The sequence below is a fragment of the Salvelinus fontinalis genome, chromosome 29 (assembly GCF_029448725.1).
Source record: "Salvelinus fontinalis isolate EN_2023a chromosome 29, ASM2944872v1, whole genome shotgun sequence".
In the NCBI taxonomy this organism is placed as follows: Eukaryota; Metazoa; Chordata; class Actinopteri; order Salmoniformes; family Salmonidae; genus Salvelinus; species Salvelinus fontinalis.
In genome coordinates, this window is record NC_074693.1 from 8,266,934 (window position 1) to 8,290,270 (window position 23,337).

The 23,337-nt window shown below is 45.2% G+C and overlaps 1 protein-coding gene across 1 annotated transcript; it reads right to left on the reverse strand.

Annotated features, from left to right (window-relative positions):
* Positions 1–601: 601 nt before the first annotated feature.
* On the reverse strand, positions 602–21,271 carry clint1a (clathrin interactor 1a). The gene is made up of 12 exons (XM_055888174.1): positions 21,104–21,271; positions 13,489–13,593; positions 13,224–13,320; positions 11,601–11,709; positions 10,898–11,068; positions 8,788–8,992; positions 7,583–7,805; positions 7,350–7,443; positions 6,870–6,935; positions 6,466–6,737; positions 5,796–5,985; positions 602–3,126 (listed from the first exon to the last, which is right to left on the reverse strand). Exons 1-12 carry the CDS (start codon positions 21,142–21,144, stop codon positions 2,768–2,770), a joined length of 1,932 nt encoding a protein of 643 aa, XP_055744149.1. The 5' UTR covers positions 21,145–21,271; the 3' UTR covers positions 602–2,767.
* Between the last annotated feature and the right edge of the window lie 2,066 nt (positions 21,272–23,337).

A 23,337-nucleotide genomic window follows, 5' to 3' on the forward strand; every position in this document is an offset into this window, starting at 1 on the left:
ATGTCATCCATGCTATTCCTGACCTGCCAACTCCAGGTAACATGGAGGCATATTGCCTCTAAAAGGAGGAAAGCCTACTGTTTGTCCCATTATCTTGCTTTTCTGTCAGCTAGAGCACAAACGGCAGCATGGTCTGATCTCAGAGGACCTCATGTGTGTTATGAATAATGGAGATGGGAGATGTTCAGATTGCAGATGGCACTAAGCTGCAAATCTTATGTCTAGACATTTCAGACTTTGTTTTATTCTTTAATGCCCACATTAGCCATAAACAGCATGATTTAACTGCATGTCATTGCTTTTGTGTAGCTTCTGCTTTTTGTCTCTAAACTAGGACAATAAACCTTCATCATTTCCATAATATTTTGGAGCCGTGAAGGATCTGTTAATTGATCAAACTTTGTCTGAGACAAGCCATTGTCCGACAGTATCTGGGTTTAATTACTCTGCTCTTCATATACCTTAATCGGATCTATTCAATTCCACTGGCTGTGTGTGTCTCTGTAGGGCTGCACTGTGTGGGTGTCTGTCTCAGCAGGTTCCAAGGCCATCTAAAGAAGTCACTAAATTGGTATTAAGTGAAATAAACACTTCAATAGAAAACTGTAATCAACTGTTTTAATGCCGAAGATAAAAGGATCATGGGACAATCAAATCAAAAACATTTTCTCAAGGCTCTTTTCATTGGTGATGCGTCACTTTTTCTTTTTATACATTTGCATAAACTAGTGTTTTTATTTTATGTAACAATCCCACATTACAGAAGATCTCAGAACAATTGTAATAAGTAGAAAAAAAATGAAACCAGAGAAAGAATAAAACAACCCCTAAGGACATCATCTCTTAGAAAAAGAGTTGCTACATTTTGGTCGTTTCCAGCAGGTAAAGCCTCAGCTCAGACAGAAGGCTACTGTGTTTATCTGGGCAGGGTTCGGGTCAATTCCATTTCAGTCAATTTAGAAAGTAAACTACATTCAACATTTTCCTTATGAAAAGCATTCAAGAAAACTGGAATTTCAGTGTACTTCCAGAATTGAAATGGAATTGACCCGAACTCCTGGAAGAGAACATAGCTCTGAAACAGAGGAGTCTAGTTTACATGTGAGGTACTCGCTGACCTTGTAAAAATGGTCATGACTTCCACATGTACCCATTACCTATATAGTGCACTACTTTTGACCAAAGTCCTAAGGGCTCTGGTCGGAAGTAGTGCACTATAAAGTGTATAGTGTGCCATATGAGATGTACGACCCCCCCTCAAAAAACAAGAGAAATCCTCTCCTAGACCTGCACTGTCTGAGAAACCTCTCATTCAGAGATCCACTCCGGGGTGAATTTTCCCCCAAGTACAGAGCTAGGATCAGCTTCCCCACCCACAATCCTAACCTAAACCATCAGTGGAGGGAAACGCAAAACTGACCCAAGATCAGCATCTGGGGACATCTTCCCCCCTATTCCACAAGAGTCCCAGGGGACATCTTCCCCCCTATTCCACGAGGGTCCCAGGGGACAGAGGGAGCAGTAAGAACCACACATACATACTGTGCTGTAGACTAACAGTAACTGTCATGAACACTATAGTTGTTTCGTCTCTCCGTCTGTCTCCTGTAAGTTATGAAGGAAAAAGGCCTCCGTCGTACAGGCACCATGTGCTGTACTTAAAGAACACAGCCCACCAGGAGGCTGTTCCTACATCTACTGATTATCTTATTTGGATGCAAAAAAAAAAAAAAAAAGATTAGTTCTTTAAAAAATATATACCCATAAGAAAGGCCACAAAGGAGATCTGTGTTATCGTTACCACAGCTTCTTCAATTAACAACTTTCAATCATTTCTCATTCATTCACTTATTAAATCCATCCATCAATAAAGGATTGATTGATTTGTTAAGTCTAATATTGAACAGAAACTCCACATTGGGAGTGTGGAACGCTGTTATATAAAGTAGGTATTAAAGACCGGCTCCATGGCAATGTAGCGTGCCATAGCAACGTCTTGATTGACATCTGGTTCCGTCCAATTGACACCCACCTCTTCACGGCATCATCATATCATAATCAAGTACTCAATAATTTATTTGTCTGTCGCACCAGTAATATTTACAGTTGTAGGGAAGGGACAGGTGGAGAACCTGACATTCTAAAAGAGATGGCTGGGGAGTTATTGGGGTGGGATTATCATAGAAAACTAGATTTTTGCTACTCTGGACAATTAATTGATTAAGTAAAGCAAAACCCCTACTGACATTCTCTTGAAGTTTCATCTGGACAATTCCATGGTAACAGAATGGTGCTTTAAATGCAATACAAACAAAAAAATATTATTGAGAAGTTAAACAAACCACACAAGTTTAAAAGCCATCCTGGTGCATAGAATTGTCTGGGTTGTTTAACTTTGCAATCATTGGTTTTTGTTTGGCATACATTTTAAAGTGAAAAATCTCTGCATTATTCTGGCACCGTGTTTTTTGCTCTCAGTTGTTCTCTGATTCAGACCTGAACAGCACACAACCATTACTGTACTGAATACACTCTAAAAGGTACTTGATTGCAAGTTCCAACTGATTAAAAGACACATACAATCATGTATATTCATGTCTCTATATATCACTTAAAGGAAAGAAAGAGGAAATGGAGGGGTGGCAGTCAGTATTTGATATTTGACAACATTCAAGTACTCTTTGTTTGCAGCTCTTTACAATCCTTCATGGACAGTCTGTTGGATGGAGAGAAACAGAAACACCCCTCTCCTTCACCTTCTCTTCCCTCACTTCCTGAAGTTGCCGAAATCCGCAAAGGCGTCCACTCCTTGCTTGGGCTGCTGCTGTACCATGCCAGAGCCCATAGACATGGCTGGCATCCTCATCCCCATGGTCATGTTAGCCTGGGGCATAGCACCCATGTTCATGCCCATTCCCATCATGCCCTGGCTGGGGGCCATACCAATCCCCATCATGCCCTGGCTGGGGGCCATGCCCATCCCCATCATGCCCTGGCTGGGGGCCATGCCCATCCCAGCACCGGGGTACATCATGGGAGTTGTAGGGGTTCTGATGGGAGAGGGGGCGAGGCCCATGCTGGCGAATCCTTGGGAGAGCATGTTGACAGGTGGGAGGGGCTGGACTCCTAGAAGAAAAAAAAACAGGAAGAAGTGGAGTCAGAAAAGAGCATGACCTCACATGCACACACAGGTTCACACACACACTCCACAAGTAGTCCCAAGCATCCTTCTATTCCACACTGAACTAGTAGTCCCAAGCATCCTTCTATTCCATACTGAACAAGTAGTCTCAAGCATCCTTCTATTCCACACTGAACTAGTAGTCCCAAGCATCCTTCTATTCCACACTGAACTAGTAGTCCCAAGCATCCTTCTATTCCATACTGAACAAGTAGTCCCAAGCATCCTTCTATTCCACACTGAACTAGTAGTCCCAAGCATCCTTCTATTCCATACTGAACAAGTAGTCTCAAGCATCCTTCTATTCCACACTGAACTAGTAGTCCCAAGCATCCTTCTATTCCACACTGAACAAGTAGTCTCAAGCATCCTTCTATTCCACACTGAACAAGTAGTCCCAAGCATCCTTCTATTCCATTCTGACTGAACCTAAAGCCTTTTGAATTGTCTTGTGACCATCCTGATTAAAAGGAAGAAAGTCCCGCACGCTGAGGATCTTGGATACTCTACAAACAGTTGAATGGATCTCAATCCAACCTGTCGATCAACAGACATTCAGCAGCGTTTTAAACCCCCCACCCTGTAGGCTCACCTTGGACAGTACTATTATTATCCCAGTCTATACTACAACCCTGTAGGCTCACCTTGGACAGTACTATTATTATCCCAGTCTATACTACAACCCTGTGGGCTCACCTTGGACAGTACTATTATTATCCCAGTCTATACTACAACCCTGTAGGCTCACCTTGGACAGTACTATTTCTATCCCAGTCTATACTACAACCCTGTAGGCTCACCTTGGACAGTACTATTATTATCCCAGTCTATACTACAACCCTGTAGGCTCACCTTGGACACTACTATCATTATCCCAGTCTATACTACAACCCTGTAGGCTCACCTTGGACACTACTATTATTATCCCAGTCTATACTACAACCCTGTAGGCTCACCTTGGACACTACTATTATTATCCCAGTCTATACTACAACCCTGTAGGCTCACCTTGGACAGTACTATTATTATCCCAGTCTATACTACAACCCTGTAGCTCACCTTGGACAGTACTATTTCTATCCCAGTCTATACTACAACCCTGTAGGCTCACCTTGGACACTACTATCATTATCCCAGTCTATACTACAACCCTGTAGGCTCACCTTGGACACTACTATCATTATCCCAGTCTATACTACAACCCTGTAGGCTCACCTTGGACACTACTATTATTATCCCAGTCTATACTACAACCCTGTGGGCTCACCTTGGACACTACTATTATTATCCCAGTCTATACTACAACCCTGTAGGCTCACCTTGGACAGTACTATTTCTATCCCAGTCTATACTACAACCCTGTAGGCTCACCTTGGACAGTACTATTTCTATCCCAGTCTATACTACAACCCTGTAGGCTCACCTTGGACACTACTATTATTATCCCAGTCTATACTACAACCCTGTAGGCTCACCTTGGACAGTACTATTATTATCCCAGTCTATACTACAACCCTGTGGGCTCACCTTGGACACTACTATTATTATCCCAGTCTATACTACAACCCTGTAGGCTCACCTTGGACAGTACTATTTCTATCCCAGTCTATACTACAACCCTGTAGGCTCACCTTGGACAGTACTATTTCTATCCCAGTCTATACTACAACCCTGTAGGCTCACCTTGGACACTACTATTATTATCCCAGTCTATACTACAACCCTGTGGGCTCACCTTGGACACTACTATTTCTATCCCAGTCTATACTACAACCCTGTAGGCTCACCTTGGACAGTACTATTATTATCCCAGTCTATACTACAACCCTGTAGGCTCACCTTGGACAGTACTATTTCTATCCCAGACTATACTACAACCCTGTAGGCTCACCTTGGACAGTACTATCATTATCCCAGTCTATACTACAACCCTGTAGGCTCACCTTGGACAGTACTATTATTATCCCAGTCTATACTACAACCCTGTAGGCTCACCTTGGACAGTACTATTATTATCCCAGTCTATACTACAACCCTGTAGGCTCACCTTGGACAGTACTATTATTATCAGTCTATACTACAACCCTGTAGGCTCACCTTGGACACTACTATTATTATCCCAGTCTATACTACAACCCTGTAGGCTCACCTTGGACAGTACTATTATTATCAGTCTATACTACAACCCTGTAGGCTCACCTTGGACACTACTATCATTATCCCAGTCTATACTACAACCCTGTAGGCTCACCTTGGACACTACTATTATTATCCCAGTCTATACTACAACCCTGTAGGCTCACCTTGGACAGTACTATTTCTATCCCAGTCTATACTACAACCCTGTAGGCTCACCTTGGACAGTACTATTATTATCCCAGTCTATACTACAACCCTGTAGCTCACCTTGGACAGTACTATTATTATCCCAGTCTATAATACAACCCTGTAGGCTCACCTTGGACAGTACTATTTCTATCCCAGTCTATACTACAACCCTGTAGGCTCACCTTGGACAGTACTATTATTATCCCAGTCTATACTACAACCCTGTAGGCTCACCCTGGACAGTACTATTTCTATCCCAGTCTATACTACAACCCCGTAGGCTCACCTTGGAGTGTGTTGAGGGTGGGCTGGGCAGGTTTGGGGGGCTGCACACCAGGTGCCAGGAAATCCAGACTGATATTGACCGAGGAGTCAGACCAGGTGGAGGGGATCGCTGACCCCATGGAACCCTGGGTACCCAGCATGACTTGCTGCTGCTGCTGGGGCTGCAACGGACCGCTCATCACCTGGAAGGGCTGAGGGGGGGGGAGCGGGAGAATTTGGTAGCAAGTTCCAATAGATAGTAATGTTAAGGTACCTATATAATGGTGAAATATGAAGGTTGAACTACAGTCTCTATAGTAACCTACATAAAAACACACCCCATCTAACCAGAATGAACAGGTTGGAAAGGGGCAAGTTTGATTCATCTGTAAAACTAAGCTCGTCTTTTTAAAATAGGTCAGGTTTTTAACATGCAAATATCTATGTCAACACAACCTCGTATTAGATTGAATGGTTTTCTGACTCAAACTGGTTCCTTCTCATTGTGTGCATTTTTGTCCCTAGGCAAGGAGGACCATGTGCAGGGCTCTCTGCTCTCTCGTGTCTGTCCCGCTAAACCACAGCAGTTACTGTCACTCCTCTCATTAACAGTGCATCAGGCACAATAAAGACAATTTACAATGTGAATTCATTTACTGTTTGTGTGTATCATGTCTGTCCTATATTCTTACCAGTGATGTAGACTGTGGCATGGTACTGGTCACGTTCTGTGTGCTGGTCATATTGAAGGTGAGGCTCTGAGAGGCAGAGAGAGACTGAGTCTGGACTGGACCCATCAGATCAAACAGGTCAGCTGAGGCTGGTGCCGGGGCAGAGCTGGCCGACAGAGCCCCAAACAGGTCAGTGTTACTAGGGGCGAGAGGCTGGGCGAAAGGGGTGGGGACGGGGGCCTGGCCGTCAGGGAAAGCATTCCAGTCCCCAAAATCACTGTTCCCACTAGAGGCTGGAGGAGAAAAGAGAGGAATAAGGTTATAGTGGACTTAAATCTCTCACACACACGCACGTTAGCAGGCTCCACGTGGCCAGACCTCCTCCCCTCCATCTCTCAGAATATTCTAGTGCCGTCTAAACTCACCAGGTACTGTGGAGAGGCCGACAGAGGCAGCAGGAGAAGAAAAGTCAGCAAATCCTCCTATCAGGTCTGGAAAGAGACAAACCATTTGATTTGTATTGGTAACATATTTAACAGATGTTATTGCAGGTGTAGCTAAAAGCTTGTGTTCTTAGCTCCAACAGTGCAGTAATATCTAACACACACAAATCCAAAAGTAAAATCTAACTAAGAAATATATAAATAGTAGGACGAGCTATGTCGGAGTGGCATTGACAAGAATACAGTATATACATATGAAATGAGTAAAACAGTAAGTGACCATAAAACACTTAATGATTGAGATGTGACAGTTTCCAGTGACCAGCCCAGAGACCAGATGTGACGCTGAAGGGAAAAGGAACCCATAGAGTTATAGCTGATCAAACCCCCCCCCCCAAGATGTCCCGTAACTACACTACCGGCCCCCCAACCCTCCATGATATCTTCTCAGTGTGTAGTTACCGGTGGCTGCTGCAGGCTGGCTGGGTCCTGTATCTACCATGAATAGGTCAGCCAGACCACTACTGGAGGACTGGGGTGCTGCTGCAGACGGAGTCTGGAACAGAGAGGAGGAGAGATGTGAGTAGAGAGACAGGAAGCGAGACTGCACTGTCCACCGTTAACACCAGATAGCAGCAATAAGCTAGAGTGGACCAGCGTGGACTGAATGTGCACGGACGCACGTGCACACACACCTGTTTGGCAGAGGTATCGGGGCTCTTGTCTCCTGTGTAGTGGGCCGCAGCTCCCAGGGACACAGTTTTGGACGGAACCCCACCTCTCTTCCTGGTTGCTGTGGTTTCTGTTGCCTGAACGATCTGGACACTCTTGGTCGTCACGGTTTCCTCCTCGTCTTTGAACACCGACCTCCCAGACTGGCCGTTCCGTGACGGGCGACTTCGCTCCTCCTCGTTGTCACTACGGAGACCAGAGAGGACGCAAACCAGGTGAAAAAGACGACAATTTGTTTTGGGGATAGTTCAATTCAAATAGTGACTAAAGAATGACAGAACATCAGGATGTTAACATACTGTAAAATATGAGGACGACAGCGGGTAGCTCTAACATACCTTAATATGATATGAGGACGATAGCGGGTAGCTCTAACATACTGTAATATGAGGACGACAGCGGGTAGCTCTAACATACCGTAATATGATATGAGGACGACAGCGGGTAGCTCTAACATACCGTAATATGATATGAGGACGACAGCGGGTAGCTCTAACATACCGTAATATGATATGAGGACGACAGCAGGTAGCTCTAACATACCGTAATATGATATGACAGAATATCAGGATATTGACATACCGTAATATGATATGAGGACGACAGCGGGTAGCTCTAACATACCGTAATATGATATGAGGACGACAGCGGGTAGCTCTAACATACCGTAATATGATATGAGGACGACAGCGGGTAGCTCTAACATACCGTAATATGATATGAGGACGACAGCGGGTAGCTCTAACATACCGTAATATGATATGAGGACGACAGCGGGTAGCTAACATTCTGTAATATGATATGAGGAGGACAGCGTGTAGCTCTAACATTTTGTAATATGATATGAGGACGACAGCGGGTAGCTCTAACATACCGTAATATGATATGAGGACGACAGCGGGTAGCTAACATTCTGTAATATGATATGAGGAGGACAGCGGGTAGCTCTAACATTCTGTAATATGATATGAGGACGACAGCGGGTAGCTCTAACTTCTCCCTGTACCTCAGTATTGCCCCCCCCTCTCTATTTGAGTCATTAATTTCCTTCCTCTTTCTCTCAATCTCACCCAGTGGAACTCTTCTCTCTCCTAACCTGAATCATGTCTGGTGAGTCGTCCCTCTCCTAACCTGAATCATCTGTCTGGTGTGTCGTCTCTTTCCTAACCTGAATCGGTCTGGTGAATCGTCTCTGCTCTGCTTCCTGAACTTGTTGATTGTGTCATCGATGGTGCTGCCGATCTTATCACTGATCTCCCCCAGTTTCTCACTGAAGGGGAACTGGCCTCCGTCTCTCTTCCAGTCCTCATCCCACTTCCCTCTGCTGCTTCCCTCATTACCGCCAGAGCTGCTGGAGTCATACCGATCACCCGCTGGGGAGGGGGGAATAGACAGAGAGAGAAAGAGTGAGAACAGTGAGTTTGTGTTAGAGGCCAATAAGATCAGAAGACACTCCAATGTATACTGTGCATTTGGAAAGAATTCAGACCCCTTGGCTTTTTCCACATTTTGTTACAGCTGAAATTGATTTAAAAAATAAATACAAAAAAATCATTCATTCAATTTACACACAATACCCCGTTCAACTGTTTCTACAACTTGGAGTCCACCTGTGGTAATTTCAATTGATTGGAAATGATATGGAAAAGCACACACCTGTCTATATAAGTTCCTACAGTTGACAGTGCATGTCAGATCAAAAACCAAGCCATGAATTCGAAGGAATTGTCCGTCGATCTCCGATACAGGATTGTGTCGAGGCACAGATCTGGGGATAGGTAACAAAATATTTCTGCAGCATTGAAGGTCCCCAAGAACACAGTGGCCTCCATTTTTAAATGGAAGAAGTTCCTAGAGCTGGCCACCCGGCCAAACTGAGCAAAGGGAGGAGAAGGGCCTTGGTCAGAGAGGTGACCAAGAACCTGATGGTCACTCTGACAGAGCTCCAGAGTTCCTCTGTGGAGATGGGATAACCTTCCAGAAGGACAACCATCTCTGCAGCACTCAGACCATTATGGTAGTGTGGCCAGACGGAAGCCACTCCTCAGTAAAAGGCACACGACAGCCCGCTTGGAGTCCTAAAGCACTCAGACCATGAGAAACAAGATTCTCTGGTCTGATGAAACCAATATTTAATTATTTGGCCTGAATGCCAAGTGTCACGTCTGGAAGAAATCTGGCACCATCCCTATGGTGAAGCATGGTGGTGGCAGCATCATGCTGTGGTGATGTTTTTCAATGGCAGGGACTGAGAGACTAGTCAGGATCGAGGGAAAGATGAACAGAGCAAAGTCCAGAGAGATCCTTGATGAAAACCTGCTCCAGAGCGCTCAGAACCTCACTGGGGCGAAGGTTCACCTTCCAACAGGACAACAACCCTAAATACACAGCCAAGACAACGCAGGAGTGGCTTTGGGACAAGTCTCTGAATGTCTTTCAGTGGCCCAGCCAGAGCCCAGACTTGAACCCGATCGAACATCTGGAGAGACCTGAAAGTAGCTGTGCAGCGACGCTCCCCATCCAACCTGACAGAGCATGAGAGGATCTGCAGAGAAGAATGGGAGAAACTCCCCAAATACAGGTGTGCCAAGCTTGTATCGTCATGCCCAAGAAGACTCAAGGCTGTAATTGCCCAATATGCTTCAACAAAGTACTGAGTAAAGGGTCTGAATACTTATGTAAATGTGATATTTCCAGTTGTTTTTTTGATGTATAAAACTTGTTTTTGCTTTGTCATTATGAGGTATTGTGTGGAGATTTGAGAAAAAAATCAATTTAATCCATTTTAGAATAAGGCTGTAACGTAACAAAATGTGGAAAAAGTCAAGGGGTCTAAATACCTTCCAAATGCGCTGTAGGTGTGTGAGTGAGTGTTTGTGTGTTCTAGATTGACTTACTTCATCTGCTGAACCCTCCCCCAATACTGTATCTGCTGAACCCTCCCCCAATACTGTATCTGCTGAACCCTCCCCCAATACTGTATCTGCTGAACCCTCCCCCAATACTGTATCTGCTGAACCCTCCCCCAATACTGTATCTGCTGAACCCTCCCCCAATACTGTATCTGCTGAACCCTCCCCCAATACTGTATCTGCTGAACCCTCCCCCAATACTGTATCTGCTGAACCCTCCCCCAATACTGTATCTGCTGAACCCTCCCCCAATACTGTATCTGCTGAATCCTCCCCCAATACTGTATCTGCTGAATCCTCCCCCAATACTGTCAGAGGACTTACTGTATCTGCTGAACCCTCCCCCAATACTGTCAGAGGACTTACTGTATCTGCTGAACCCTCCCCCAATACTGTCAGAGGACACTCCAATGTATTTGTCTTTGTTCTTCTTTGCCTTCTTCCTCTCCTCTCTCAGTCTATCATCATCCTGGATCAGATCCACCATGTCCTTCACCTTCTGACGCACGTTCACTCCCTGGTCCTTACCGTTCTCATCTACACAGAGGGAGAGTAGCTGAAGGTTATTGGCAAGCTGTTAGTGTTCCATTCCCCTATAAACATACGCCTTCTCAATGTGTAGGAAGCTGATCAGTGTATTCAGAATGTCAGGTGGGACAACATGTTTTGAGAAGACAAAATGCAGAAGAAGTGTCCACAGTACTGTGTGAAAAAAATAAGAAACCTATCCGTCTGGGTTCACAAGGCTATATGGTGGTAAGGGGAGTGATTTACCTTTCACTTTGTCTGCTTTAGGGCAGAGCAGTGTGTGGTGGAGCTGGTTGTGGTTAAAGCAGTTCTTAGTGCACCATCTCTTCCTGAATGCTACAACACCGACTGAACACTGGCCCTTTTGTCTGGTTCTAAACTAACATTTCATTACAAACTCGCACACTGGTGTACAGAGGTGTACTGAGGACAGACAACAAAACGTAACATTTAACACAGATTCTACACTACGGTCAAGAGAGAGAGACAGCCATAGACTCGGGATTCTGTTTCTCTAGTGTCAACCAGAGAGATTACTTGCCTACGAAGTGGTAGCTCTCTAGAGATCGTAGGTCGTAGATGTGCTCTCTGGCGCTGGTGACAACTCTCTCTGAACCGTTCCTGATGAGGTGGGACAACAACAGCAGAGACTGGGGGAGAATAGATGGAGAACTATTGTTAGAACTGCTTATGATGGCCCCCTCGGTCATAGTCTCAACCGTTTCTGATGATCTGGGGGCAACAACAGAGACTGGGAGAGCAGACATCGGCTCTGGAGGTGTGGAATAGCCATGGTTTATGTCTTGGTTGTAAAGAGAGCAGACATCGGCTCTGGAGGTGTGGAATAGCCATGGTTTATGTCTTGGTTGTAAAGAGAGCAGACCTCGGCCCTGGAGGTGTGGAATAGCCATGGTTTATGTCTTGGTTGTAAAAAGAGAGCAGACCTCAGCCCTGGAGGTGTGGAATAGCCATGGTTTATGTCTTGGTTGTAAAGAGAGCAGACCTCGGCCCTGGAGGTGTGGAATAGCCATGGTTTATGTCTTGGTTGTAAAAAGAGAGCAGACCTCGGTCCTGGAGGTGTGGAATAGCCATGGTTTATGTCTTGGTTGTAAAGAGAGCAGACCTCGGCCCTGGAGGTGTGGAATAGCCATGGTTTATGTCTTGGTTGTAAAGAGAGCAGACCTCGGCCCTGGAGGTGTGGAATAGCCATGGTTTATGTCTTGGTTGTAAAAAGAGAGCAGACCTCGGTCCTGGAGGTGTGGAATAGCCATGGTTTATGTCTTGGTTGTAAAAAGAGAGCAGACCTCGGTCCTGGAGGTGTGGAATAGCCATGGTTTATGTCTTGGTTGTAAAGAGAGCAGACCTCGGCCCTGGAGGTGTGGAATAGCCATGGTTTATGTCTTGGTTGTAAAAAGAGAGCAGAACTCAGCCCTGGAGGTGTGGAATAGCCATGGTTTATGTCTTGGTTGTAAAAAGAAAGGAAGTCACACTATGCTGCCAACCTAACCAAGGTTTACCATTACAATGTTGAGCGCATAGTGTCCAAAACATTAGGAACACCTTCTCTTTTCATGACAGACTGACCAGGTGAAAACTATGATCCCTTATTGACGTCACTTGTTAAATCCACTTCAATCTGTGTAGATGAAGGGGAGGAGACAGGTTAAAGAAGGATTTTTAAGCCTTGAGACATGGATTGTGTGTGTGTGTGTGCGCCATTCAGAGGGTGAATGGACAAGAAAAAAAGATTGAAGTGCCTTTGAAGGGGTATGGTAGTAGGTGCCGGGTGCACAGCTTTGAGTGTGTCAAGAACTGCAACGCTGATACATACAGTTTCCTGTATGTATCAAGAATGGTCCACCATCCAAAGGACATCCAGCCAACTTGACCACTGTGGGAAGAATTGGAGTCAACAATGTAGAGTCCCTGCATCGACAAGCTGAGGCTGTTCTGAGGGCAAAAGGGGGCAGTGTAACTCAATATTAGGAAGGTGTTCCTAATGTTTTGTCCACTCAATGTATATACAGGGAGTGACTTACTTTCTGTCTTTATCTAAAGTTTATTCAGCACCTCTACAAACATTTTGGGGTGTGGGTCAGCTCATGCTTTTTACCAGACGATGACAGGTTGTCATGCTTATGACAGGTTATAGCTCCTCTCTGACCTTGTAGACCCTTCTCCAGTTCTTCTTGTTGTCCCGGAGCATCCTGTTCCACATCATGTTTATCACCTCGGGAAACTGCTCATACATAAACGTACATCTGAGGAGAGGGAGAGAAAGAGAGAGACACACACGGAGCAAGAGGTGTACAGGAGTTAGTCTACATGGCAACATGTTTCTATCCAAGTAGAACGTTGCAAATACTGTATACAAGTTGTTGTAATCTAACTTGTGTGTGTGTGTGTGTGTGTGTGAACAGCGCCCCTACCTGGAAATCTCTGCCATCTGCTGTCCTGAAGGTCCCCAGGGGTCATCGTTGGTGGCCTCCCTCACCTTAGTCTCCACCTCCGAGTAGTTCATCACCACGTTGGTTCTACAGGGGGAGGTAAAGGTAAGAGATATTTTAGTGGCTCTTATGAAAAGAATGATGTCAAACAGGAGACAAAAGGAGAGTTTGCACTCAATTAAGAGTTAAAAAGAAAGAAAAGTATTTTGTCTTAACAGAAAAGGCGCCCTAGACCGAGGCCCCGCAGACCTAGCTTTGGACAGCCTATTTACGGTAACGGTCAACACACACAGCCTCTATTTACATGAAACGGTTCTTTCCAACTGTTTCCCCAGGAACACAGAGTCAAATAGAGAGAGAGCAGAGCAGAGGGGACAGAAGAGGGGACAGAAGAGAGAGAGAGCAGAGCAGAGGGGACAGAAGAGAGAGAGAGCAGAGCAGAGGGGACAGAAGAGAGAGAGAGCAGAGCAGAGGGGACAGAAGAGAGAGAGAGCAGAGCAGAGGGGACAGAAGAGAGAGAGAGCAGAGCAGAGGGGACAGAAGAGAGAGAGAGCAGAGCAGAGGGGACAGAAGAGAGAGAGAGCAGAGCAGAGGGGACAGAAGAGAGAGAGAGCAGAGCAGAGGGGACAGAAGAGAGAGAGAGCAGAGCAGAGGGGACAGAAGAGAGAGAGAGCAGAGCAGAGGGGACAGAAGAGAGAGAGAGCAGAGCAGAGGGGACAGAAGAGAGAGAGAGCAGAGCAGAGGGGACAGAAGAGAGAGAGAGCAGAGCAGAGGGGACAGAAGAGAGAGAGAGCAGAGCAGAGGGGACAGAAGAGAGAGAGAGAGAGCAGAGGGGACAGAAGAGAGAGAGAGAGCAGAGGGGACAGAAGAGAGAGAGAGAGCAGAGGGGACAGAAGAGAGAGAGAGAGCAGAGGGGACAGAAGAGAGAGAGAGAGCAGAGGGGACAGAAGAGAGAGAGAGAGCAGAGGGGACAGAAGAGAGAGAGAGAGCAGAGGGGACAGAAGAGAGAGAGAGAGCAGAGGGGACAGAAGAGAGAGAGAGAGCAGAGGGGACAGAAGAGAGAGAGAGCAGAGGGGACAGAAGAGAGAGAGAGCAGAGGGGACAGAAGAGAGAGAGAGCAGAGGGGACAGAAGAGAGAGAGAGCAGAGGGGACAGAAGAGAGAGAGAGCAGAGGGGACAGAAGAGAGAGAGAGCAGAGGGGACAGAAGAGAGCAATGAAGGTTAAGTGCTTTGCTGAAGGGCACCAACAGTCGGCTCGGGGATTCACACTAGCGACCTTTCGGTTACTGGCCCAACGCTCTTAACCAGACAGGCAGACCAAGACAGACACAGAGAAAACTTAGGTGGAGTGGGTGGTGGGTGTGGTCGTGAGAGACAAGGTGTGTGTTTTTTTGGTGAATGAAGGGTGGGTCGCCTCAAGCAGCGTAGTATCAATGTCTCTGCTATACCTATGGTCCATAGAGAATGACTATAGTGTATACTTGACCCACTATCACAGTAGTTTCTTACAGTTCCACTGGTTATCCAGTTCTCCAGGCTTCTATGTAAATGTGTAAACAAACACAAGCAGAATCAGTTATTACCCTCCACAACACCACCACCCACACCCTCCACAACACCACCACCCACACACCACCACCCACACCCTCCACAACACCACCCACACCCTCCACAACACCACCCTCACCCTCCACAACACCACCCACACCCTCCACAACACCACCCACACCCTCCACAACACCACAACACCACCCACACCCTCCACAACACCACCCACACCCTCCACAACACCACCCACACCCTCCACAACACCACCACCACACCACCCACAACACCACCCACAACACCACCCACAACACCACCACACCACCCACACAACACCCACACAACACCACCACCACCATCCACACCCTCCACAACACCACCCACAACACCACCCACACCCTCCACAACAACACCCACAACACCACCCACACCCTCCACACCACCCACACAACACCACCCACAACACCACCCACACCCTCCACAACACCACCCACACCCTCCACAACACCACCCACACCCTCCACAACACCACCCACACCCTCCACAACACCACCCACACCCTCCACAACACCACCCACACCCCCCACAACACCACCCACACAACACCACCCACAACACCACCCACACCCTCCACAACACCACCCACACCCTCCACAACACCACCCACACCCTCCACAACACCACCCACACCCTCCACAACACCACCCACACCCTCCACAACAACACCCTCCACACCCTCCTTGCGCAAGAAACTTAACACGGTCAAGCAGGTTTAGTGACCTGAAAAACTCCACTAAGCATGAGCGTTACCAATCAAGGACAGCTGCAGCAATGGAATGCAGTTCATTTTGTAGCCTAACCGTGAAAGCAAACCACAGAGAAATAGGTCTAGATCGAGCACCGATATTCAACACATAGGCTGAGGCCTAGCATAGACTACAATAAGCACACAGCTACCCAGAACAAAGATTATCCACAGTATATACGGACTTCCTCTCAGCTCAGACACGACCTCGTGGAGCAGCACTCAGCTCAGACACGACCTCGTGGAGCAGCACTCAGCTCAGACACGACCCCGTGGAGCAGCACTCAGCTCAGACACGACCCCGTGGAGCAGCACTCAGCTCAGACACGACCCCGTGGAGCAGCACTCAGCTCAGACACGACCTCGTGGAGCAGCACTCAGCTCAGACACGACCTCGTGGAGCAGCACTCAGCTCAGACACGACCTCGTGGAGCAGCACTCAGCTCAGACACGACCTCGCGGAGCAGCACTCAGCTCAGACACGACCCCACGGAGCAGGACTCAGCTCAGACACGACCCCACGGAGCAGGACTCAGCTCAGACACGACCCCACGGAGCAGGACTCAGCTCAGACACGACCCCATGGAGCAGGACTCAGCTCAGACACAACCCCATGGAGCAGGACTCAGCTCAGACACAACCCCATGGAGCAGGACTCAGCTCAGACACAACCCCATGGAGCAGGACTCAGCTCAGACACAACCCCATGGAGTAAGACGCAGGAGGCAGTAAAGTCTGTCAGTTTTTCCCTCCCTTATGGCTAAAGTTTTAATTTAGAGACGGTAAGCTGATCTTAGAGCTGTGCCTACAACTTCTACCCAGAGCTAGGAGAAGGTGCATAGACTTAGCTTTGCAGAGGGCTGAAGGCATAGAGCAGGTAAAGGGGCACCTCCCCTCACTGGCCCCTGCCACATCACCCCCGGCCCCCTTCCCATCACTGTCAGACAGACAGAGCAGCATTGAAAGACAGCTGAGAGGAGAGGACACGCCCTGCGCGGTTCTGGAGCCAGAGCCTAAAGTACTGTAGCTGGAGCCAGAGCCTAAAGTACTGTAGTTGACAGTGATGGTTGTAATCAAAGTTATAAATAGCATGGCTCTAAAAGACTGGGAAACAGCTAGTTGGTGCAAACAGCTATTCAAATAGCCTATGAGTTGTTAAATAGACTGTAGCATGTCTGCCTGGGGCCACAGGCCTTTATAAGGTTGTTCACTATGTTTCCTAAAGTTTAGACCACATTGTGTGTACTATCCAGCCCAATACTGTAGTTATACAATATTGGTTTTCCTCTCTGTGCCTTGTGTGACTGGATTACCATAATGCCATATTTGCTTGCAACTTTACAATCAAATTTGATTTGTCACACTTCTAAACAATGCAGAGAGAGAGAAACAAAATAGAGAAATAAAACAGGTAAACAATAAAAGTAATAATAAATACACAATGAGTAAAAGTGTGTTCCCTGACCGGGAATCAATAGGATCATTATTACCGTCATGTTTGCATGGGTGACGCCACAGGCAGTACCATACACAGGGAGTGATATAGCCAACCACTTACACAAGACAGCTAGCAAGTCTACTGAGAGGAGAGAACTACCTCTGGCTCACATTATCAACTTGATCAAATGGAAGCCTCTGATCTTCTCTGTGTGTGCATGTAGGTATGTGTGTGTGTGTGTGTGTGTGTGTGTGTGTGTGTGTGTGTGTGTGTGTAATCGCACAATATGGCAAAGGCTTCTGTTTCGTTGCAAGTCTGTCTAATGCACACACCCATTTCCTTCATCCTGTGACAAGTCCAAATAAAGTCTTTAGGACAATTTATTCAGTATTGTATCAATTTGTCCATGTGACAGCCGGGAGGACTTGGAAACAAGAATTGCCAGTTTCTTCATTCAGTTTTAGGCCTCTAGATAACCTTCACAGTGAGCCAGCATTCAGACAGCTGTTTCAAGGAGATTCCCTGTTGCTTTTGCGGAATAGACCTCCACTGATGGGTGTTGCCCACTCACTCACGTCTCCACTCAAGGCCCGTAGAACTCTGGACCTCGTTTCTCATAGCGTTCAGATTGTTGGAACCTTCTTACGTCCAGTCTTTAGTAGCCAAGGTGCTTCCCAGAGCTTTCCTTGGTAACATGGCTCTTAAAAACCGTTGTACATCTACGAGGGATTGTAGAGCAGCCAAAGTGCATCGTTAGATACTTTATTCACAGAACACCTCTGCAAAACATAGATTCTAGGTCAGAACAAAGTTGACTACAAAGTTGCAAAAGTATTTGCAATTGTTTTTGCAAACAAGTGAAAGACAAAATTATGCTTCAAATGAAACCCGAGATGACTTCATTAAAAAAAGCGGCTACATGGGGTTAGAAAGGTTATTTCATGTTCAATTAAATGAGTTCCATTTTGCAACTTGGCTACTGTCAAATTTTTGCCTCAATGTGTTATGATGTGTGACAACGTGCCCAATCTGTCATTGAATTCATTATTATTGGGTAAGCATAATGTCACCTCAATAGTGTTTTTGAAGCCATAGGTGGTAATATCTCTCTAGGAGCTTATCCGTCATCAGTATTGTGGAATAATTTGAATGTTACGGTAAAATTTGAATGGAGAAAGCTGATCAGAGAGAAGTGCAGTTCTTTGGATCCTATTAGTATCAACACATGGCTTAGTGACACACTTAGTGACCGTTCTCTCTACATGCGTGTTTGGGAAACACTTAAAAAGTTAGCTCATAAATAATGACTCATCAGGTATGATCATTGTAATGCTTAAGTTACCCGGGTCCTCTACAACACACTAAAACCACTGACTTCAATACAACAGGGAGGAAACAGAGTCCCAACTCTACTTCCTTCACCCATTACAGCGCAAAGCCCAGTCCTCTTCCTGCTTGCTCTTTCTCTCCCATTATCGGCCTCCTTCTCTTCCTGACCCTCTCTCTGTACCTCTGCTCCCCTCTCTCTCTCTGAAGAGGTCACCCAGTAGGGGAGACTAGCAGAGGGGACTTGACTTTTAGCAGGAATGCATTCTTGGACAGGAACTGTGTGCTCCTGCTGTTGCCACAGCTTGCCAAACCAGCCGTTAAAGCTTTGAACTGGAGATTGCGCAATCCCACTACTACCCATAGCTCTACAGTAGGCCTGTGTGTGTGTTGCCTGGCCTCTCAGGTCATTACTCAACAGGGACGAGGACAGTAAATTATACAAGAGGAGGACAAAAGACAACAATAAGCCGGTTAAACCAGGTGTGGCTCTCGCTCAGAGGTGGAAACATTCAGCCATTCATTCAAGACTTCAGTTTCAATCTCTACTGAAAGCGACTGTTCAGGTTTAGGCTAATGTTTAGGCTAGTGTAGGGTGTACTATCCAAGGTAGTGTAGGGTGTGTCCCAAATGCCACCAGTATTTCTACTTGCACATCCTCATCTGCACATATCACTCCAGTGTAAATTTCTAAATTGTAATTACTTTGCCACTATTGGCCTATTTGTTGTCTTATCTCCTTATTTCATTTGCACACACGGTATACATATTTTTCTATTGCGTTATTGCCTGTACGTTTGTTTATACCATGTGTAACTCTGTTGTTTTTGTCACACTGCTTTGCTTCATCTTGACCAGGTCGCAGTTGTAAATGAGAACTTGTTCTCAACTGGCCTACCTGGTTAAATATTATTATTATTATTTTTTTTTTAAACAATGTACTTTATTTTGAATCCAGATACTCTGGCTAATAAGGCAGTGACAGCAATATCTTCACAACGCAACTGTATGCAGCGTGACATTGCCTCTTAATTGTGCAATCTATTGTTGCATTCAGCAAGTCATTGTTTATCACAGAGTTATACATTACAACACTCAGTCACTGTGGTTGATAATTGTCTGGGCTCCACCTTTCTGCTTCTGCATGCAAGGCACATCCATTTTGCAAATGCAAAAGGCCCATATCAGACATACACTACGATCAAATATATTGTACTTGTTTTGATAATTTAGCCTATAGTATACTTAAGCAATGAGGCCCGAGGAGGTGTGGTATATGGCCAATATACCACGACTATGGGCTGAATTATGCGCGACGCAATGCGGAGTGCCTGGATACAGCCCTTAGCCGTGGTATATTGGCCATATACCACAAACCCTCACGGTGCCTTGTTGCTATTATAAACTGGTTACCAACGTAATTAGAGCAGTAAAAATAAATGTTTTGTTATACGCGTGGTATACCACGGCTGTAAGGGCTCGATCCACCCAGTTTATAATAAGAAGTATAGAGGTAGCTAGGCAGAAGTTGAGAGTTATCCAGGTGTTCTAGGTTTACTTGGATCATCCTATACTTTAAAAAACAACAAAAAACGAATACATTCTAGTCAAGTCAACTGGGCTGTGGGAGTTTTGATAGACCTGTAACATGAGAAAAGCTAAATGTCCTGGTTGTTATGCTAGATACTGTCACCCGTTAGTTGGATTGTCAGAATACCTCCAGTTAGCATTCAAGGCCTTTGCCACAACTAACAGTAGCTACAATTACAAACAAATGTACCCTCACGTAAGTATACGTGTGTTTTTTGATCTGGCTAACTACCTCGCTCAGTTGGCTAACTACCTAGTTCAGTTAGCTAGCCAAAAAAATAATAATAAAATGACAAGTGGCTGTCAAGCTGATAAAAATAAAATTTTAAAAAAGACCCAAGACAACGTTAAAAATGGTCTAATGGCAATGCCGCGTAAAAAAAACGGGAACTCTGAAAATATGAGGTCAAATCATGACGTCACTGATCTTCAGGTCGAAAAGTCGGAACTCTAGAAAGAGGCCCGAGATGGACAGAGTTCCCGTTAATCGATTTTTCCCAGTCGGTGCTCGTTTTTTGCCTGTTCCCATTTGTTTTGAACACACAAAAATCGGAGATAAACCGAATTCCCATTTGTTTTTAACCCAGCATAATTTACGCTAGGTAATTAGCTAACTAGCTAACGTTAGACATCTCAACTTTCTAAGGCAGTAAACGCGGCTAGAAAGTTGAGTTATCAATAGCTCGTCGGATAGTTCAAGACGAGATTAAAATGGGAATATAGTCGAATGGCAAAAAAAATGAATTTGTCCTGTGTTTGACTGTCACAACTTTCTATTGAAGCTAGCTGGCTAACTAGCTTCCTGCTACTACGTGACGTCAAAGTGTTGGGTACGTGTCTCTTTCAAATAGGTAAACTCAAGAGTTTAGCTCGGATAGAGTGAAAATACTTACGCTTTATCAACCAATTCCCGGACTTTCCACATGTTCATCATCTTGGCTCTCTACAGCGGGGCTGTCCGCCTCAGTAACCTGTATTCCAAGCTCTCAAAACCCGATAGAGCGGAGCACTGTCACCGAAATCAAACCTTGAACCAAAGACAGTATACAGTATTTCTTCATCTGTGGATTTTATATGGCAGTTGGCAACCGTTTTAAAGCTGCATTACCGCCACCAACTGGACTGGAGTGTGGACCAGAGACAGTGAAGTTCTAATAATCCTACCCGATATTCTCGTCTCCCCAACGAAACGAAATACATAAATACTACCTCCCCTGAAGACGTCCCCAGCAGTTCACTTAATCCTGACTCTTCATTACTCTTCAAATCGAATAACAATCGCTCCCTTTCTGTTACATATTTCTGGCACATGCGTAAACAGATACATTTACCGTTGCTATTGTTGTCCCTGCCAATTTAACCCCAGGAACACTAAAAGCTCCACCTGTCCTTCCTGTTTTAGGGTCCTTAGGTCCATCTGTGAATATATTAAAGAAAGCATAGTATTGTGTTCTTAAATGTTCACTTACAGCTGAATCGACTCCTTCCTCAACATCTCTTACCCTCTAGATCTATCACTGGATGAAGGAGAAACCAAGGTGGGATAGCAGGAATAACCACAGAGGGGCTAAGTATGAACACTGGAAAATGATTCACCTCTTTTAAGGCAGGGGGCATATGCAGTCATGCATTGGACAGGTTACTACAGAGATGTCCTTGTAACGTCACGAGGAAGAAGATATGCGTAGATCAAAATAGGATATGTAGTTTTCTCTGTGAGTAAAAGGAGAAAGTATCACTTTTGGATTGTGTTTTATGAAATGAATTAGCCATGCATTCAACAGTTAAGTGGTGGTAAATCAGATAATTACATTACCAACCAAGAGGGAAAATATTTGTTCTAAAGACATTGATTCCAATATACATAATCTATATTCTAGAAAATATTGTTTTCTCTTGACTTCTTTTTTCATTGAATTTGACTTTCGAATAAAATAACCACAAATATCAGATGGAACCATTTGTAGCCTAAATTAGTTCCCAAATCATTTAAAATGACAGAAACTGCCCAGACAATTGCCATAATTGATACATTCCATAACTTCAGCAGATACTGCATGATCAGAATATCCACCCACTGTTCTGGAGAGACAGGGGACGACATCCTAACCCAATCCTGGCCTCAACCACAACCCTAACCCTAGCTTCATGTCCACCTTCGGGTTCAACCCAACCCTGGCTTGAAGGAAAGTTGAAAATACGTAATTTATAGACGTCTATGATTGGTTCAGATTTGGTCATGTAGGCCAGCAGTAGAATTCTATGAATGCCCATTTACAGTACCACTCAAAAGTTTGGACACACCTACTTATTCCAGGGTTTTTCTTTATTTAAAAAAAACTATTTTATACGTTGTAAAATAGTAGTGTAGACATAAAAACCATGAAATAACACGTGGAATCATGTAGTAACCAAAAATTTGAGATTCTGCATTTGAGATTCTGCAAAGTTGCCACCCTTTGCCTTGATGACAGCTTTGCACACTCTTGGCATTCTCTCAACCAGTTTCATGAGGTAGTCAAATGGAATGCATTTCAATTTGACAGTTGTGTCTTATTAAAAGATAATTTGGGAAATTTCTTCCTTTCTTAATGCATTTGAGCCAATCAGTTGTGTTGTGACAAGGTGGGGGGGTATACAGAAGATAGCCTTATTTGGTAAAAGACCAGGTCCATATTATGGCAAGAACAGCTCATATAAGCAAAGAGAAACGTCAAGTTCAGTCAATCCGGAAAATGTCAAGAACACCTAGAAGCGCCTTCTAAAGGACACCAATAAGAAGAGACTTGCTTGGGCCAAGAAACACGAGCAATGGACATTAGACCCGTGGAAATCTACAGGGGGGGGGGGGGGGTATACAGAAGATAGCCCTATTTGGTAATAGACCAAGTCCATATTATGGCAAGAACAGCTCAAATAAACAAAGAGAAACTAGTTGCAAGTTGAAACACTAAGTTGAAAGTTAAAAAAATGGTCTAAAAAAAGGGAGATGTCATGTGTATGTACCTGGAGTGTCATGTGTATGTACCTGGAGTGTCATGTGTACGTACCTGGAATGCCATGTGTGTGTACCTGGAGTGTCATGTGTACGTACCTGGAGTGTCATGTGTACGTACCTGGAGTGTCA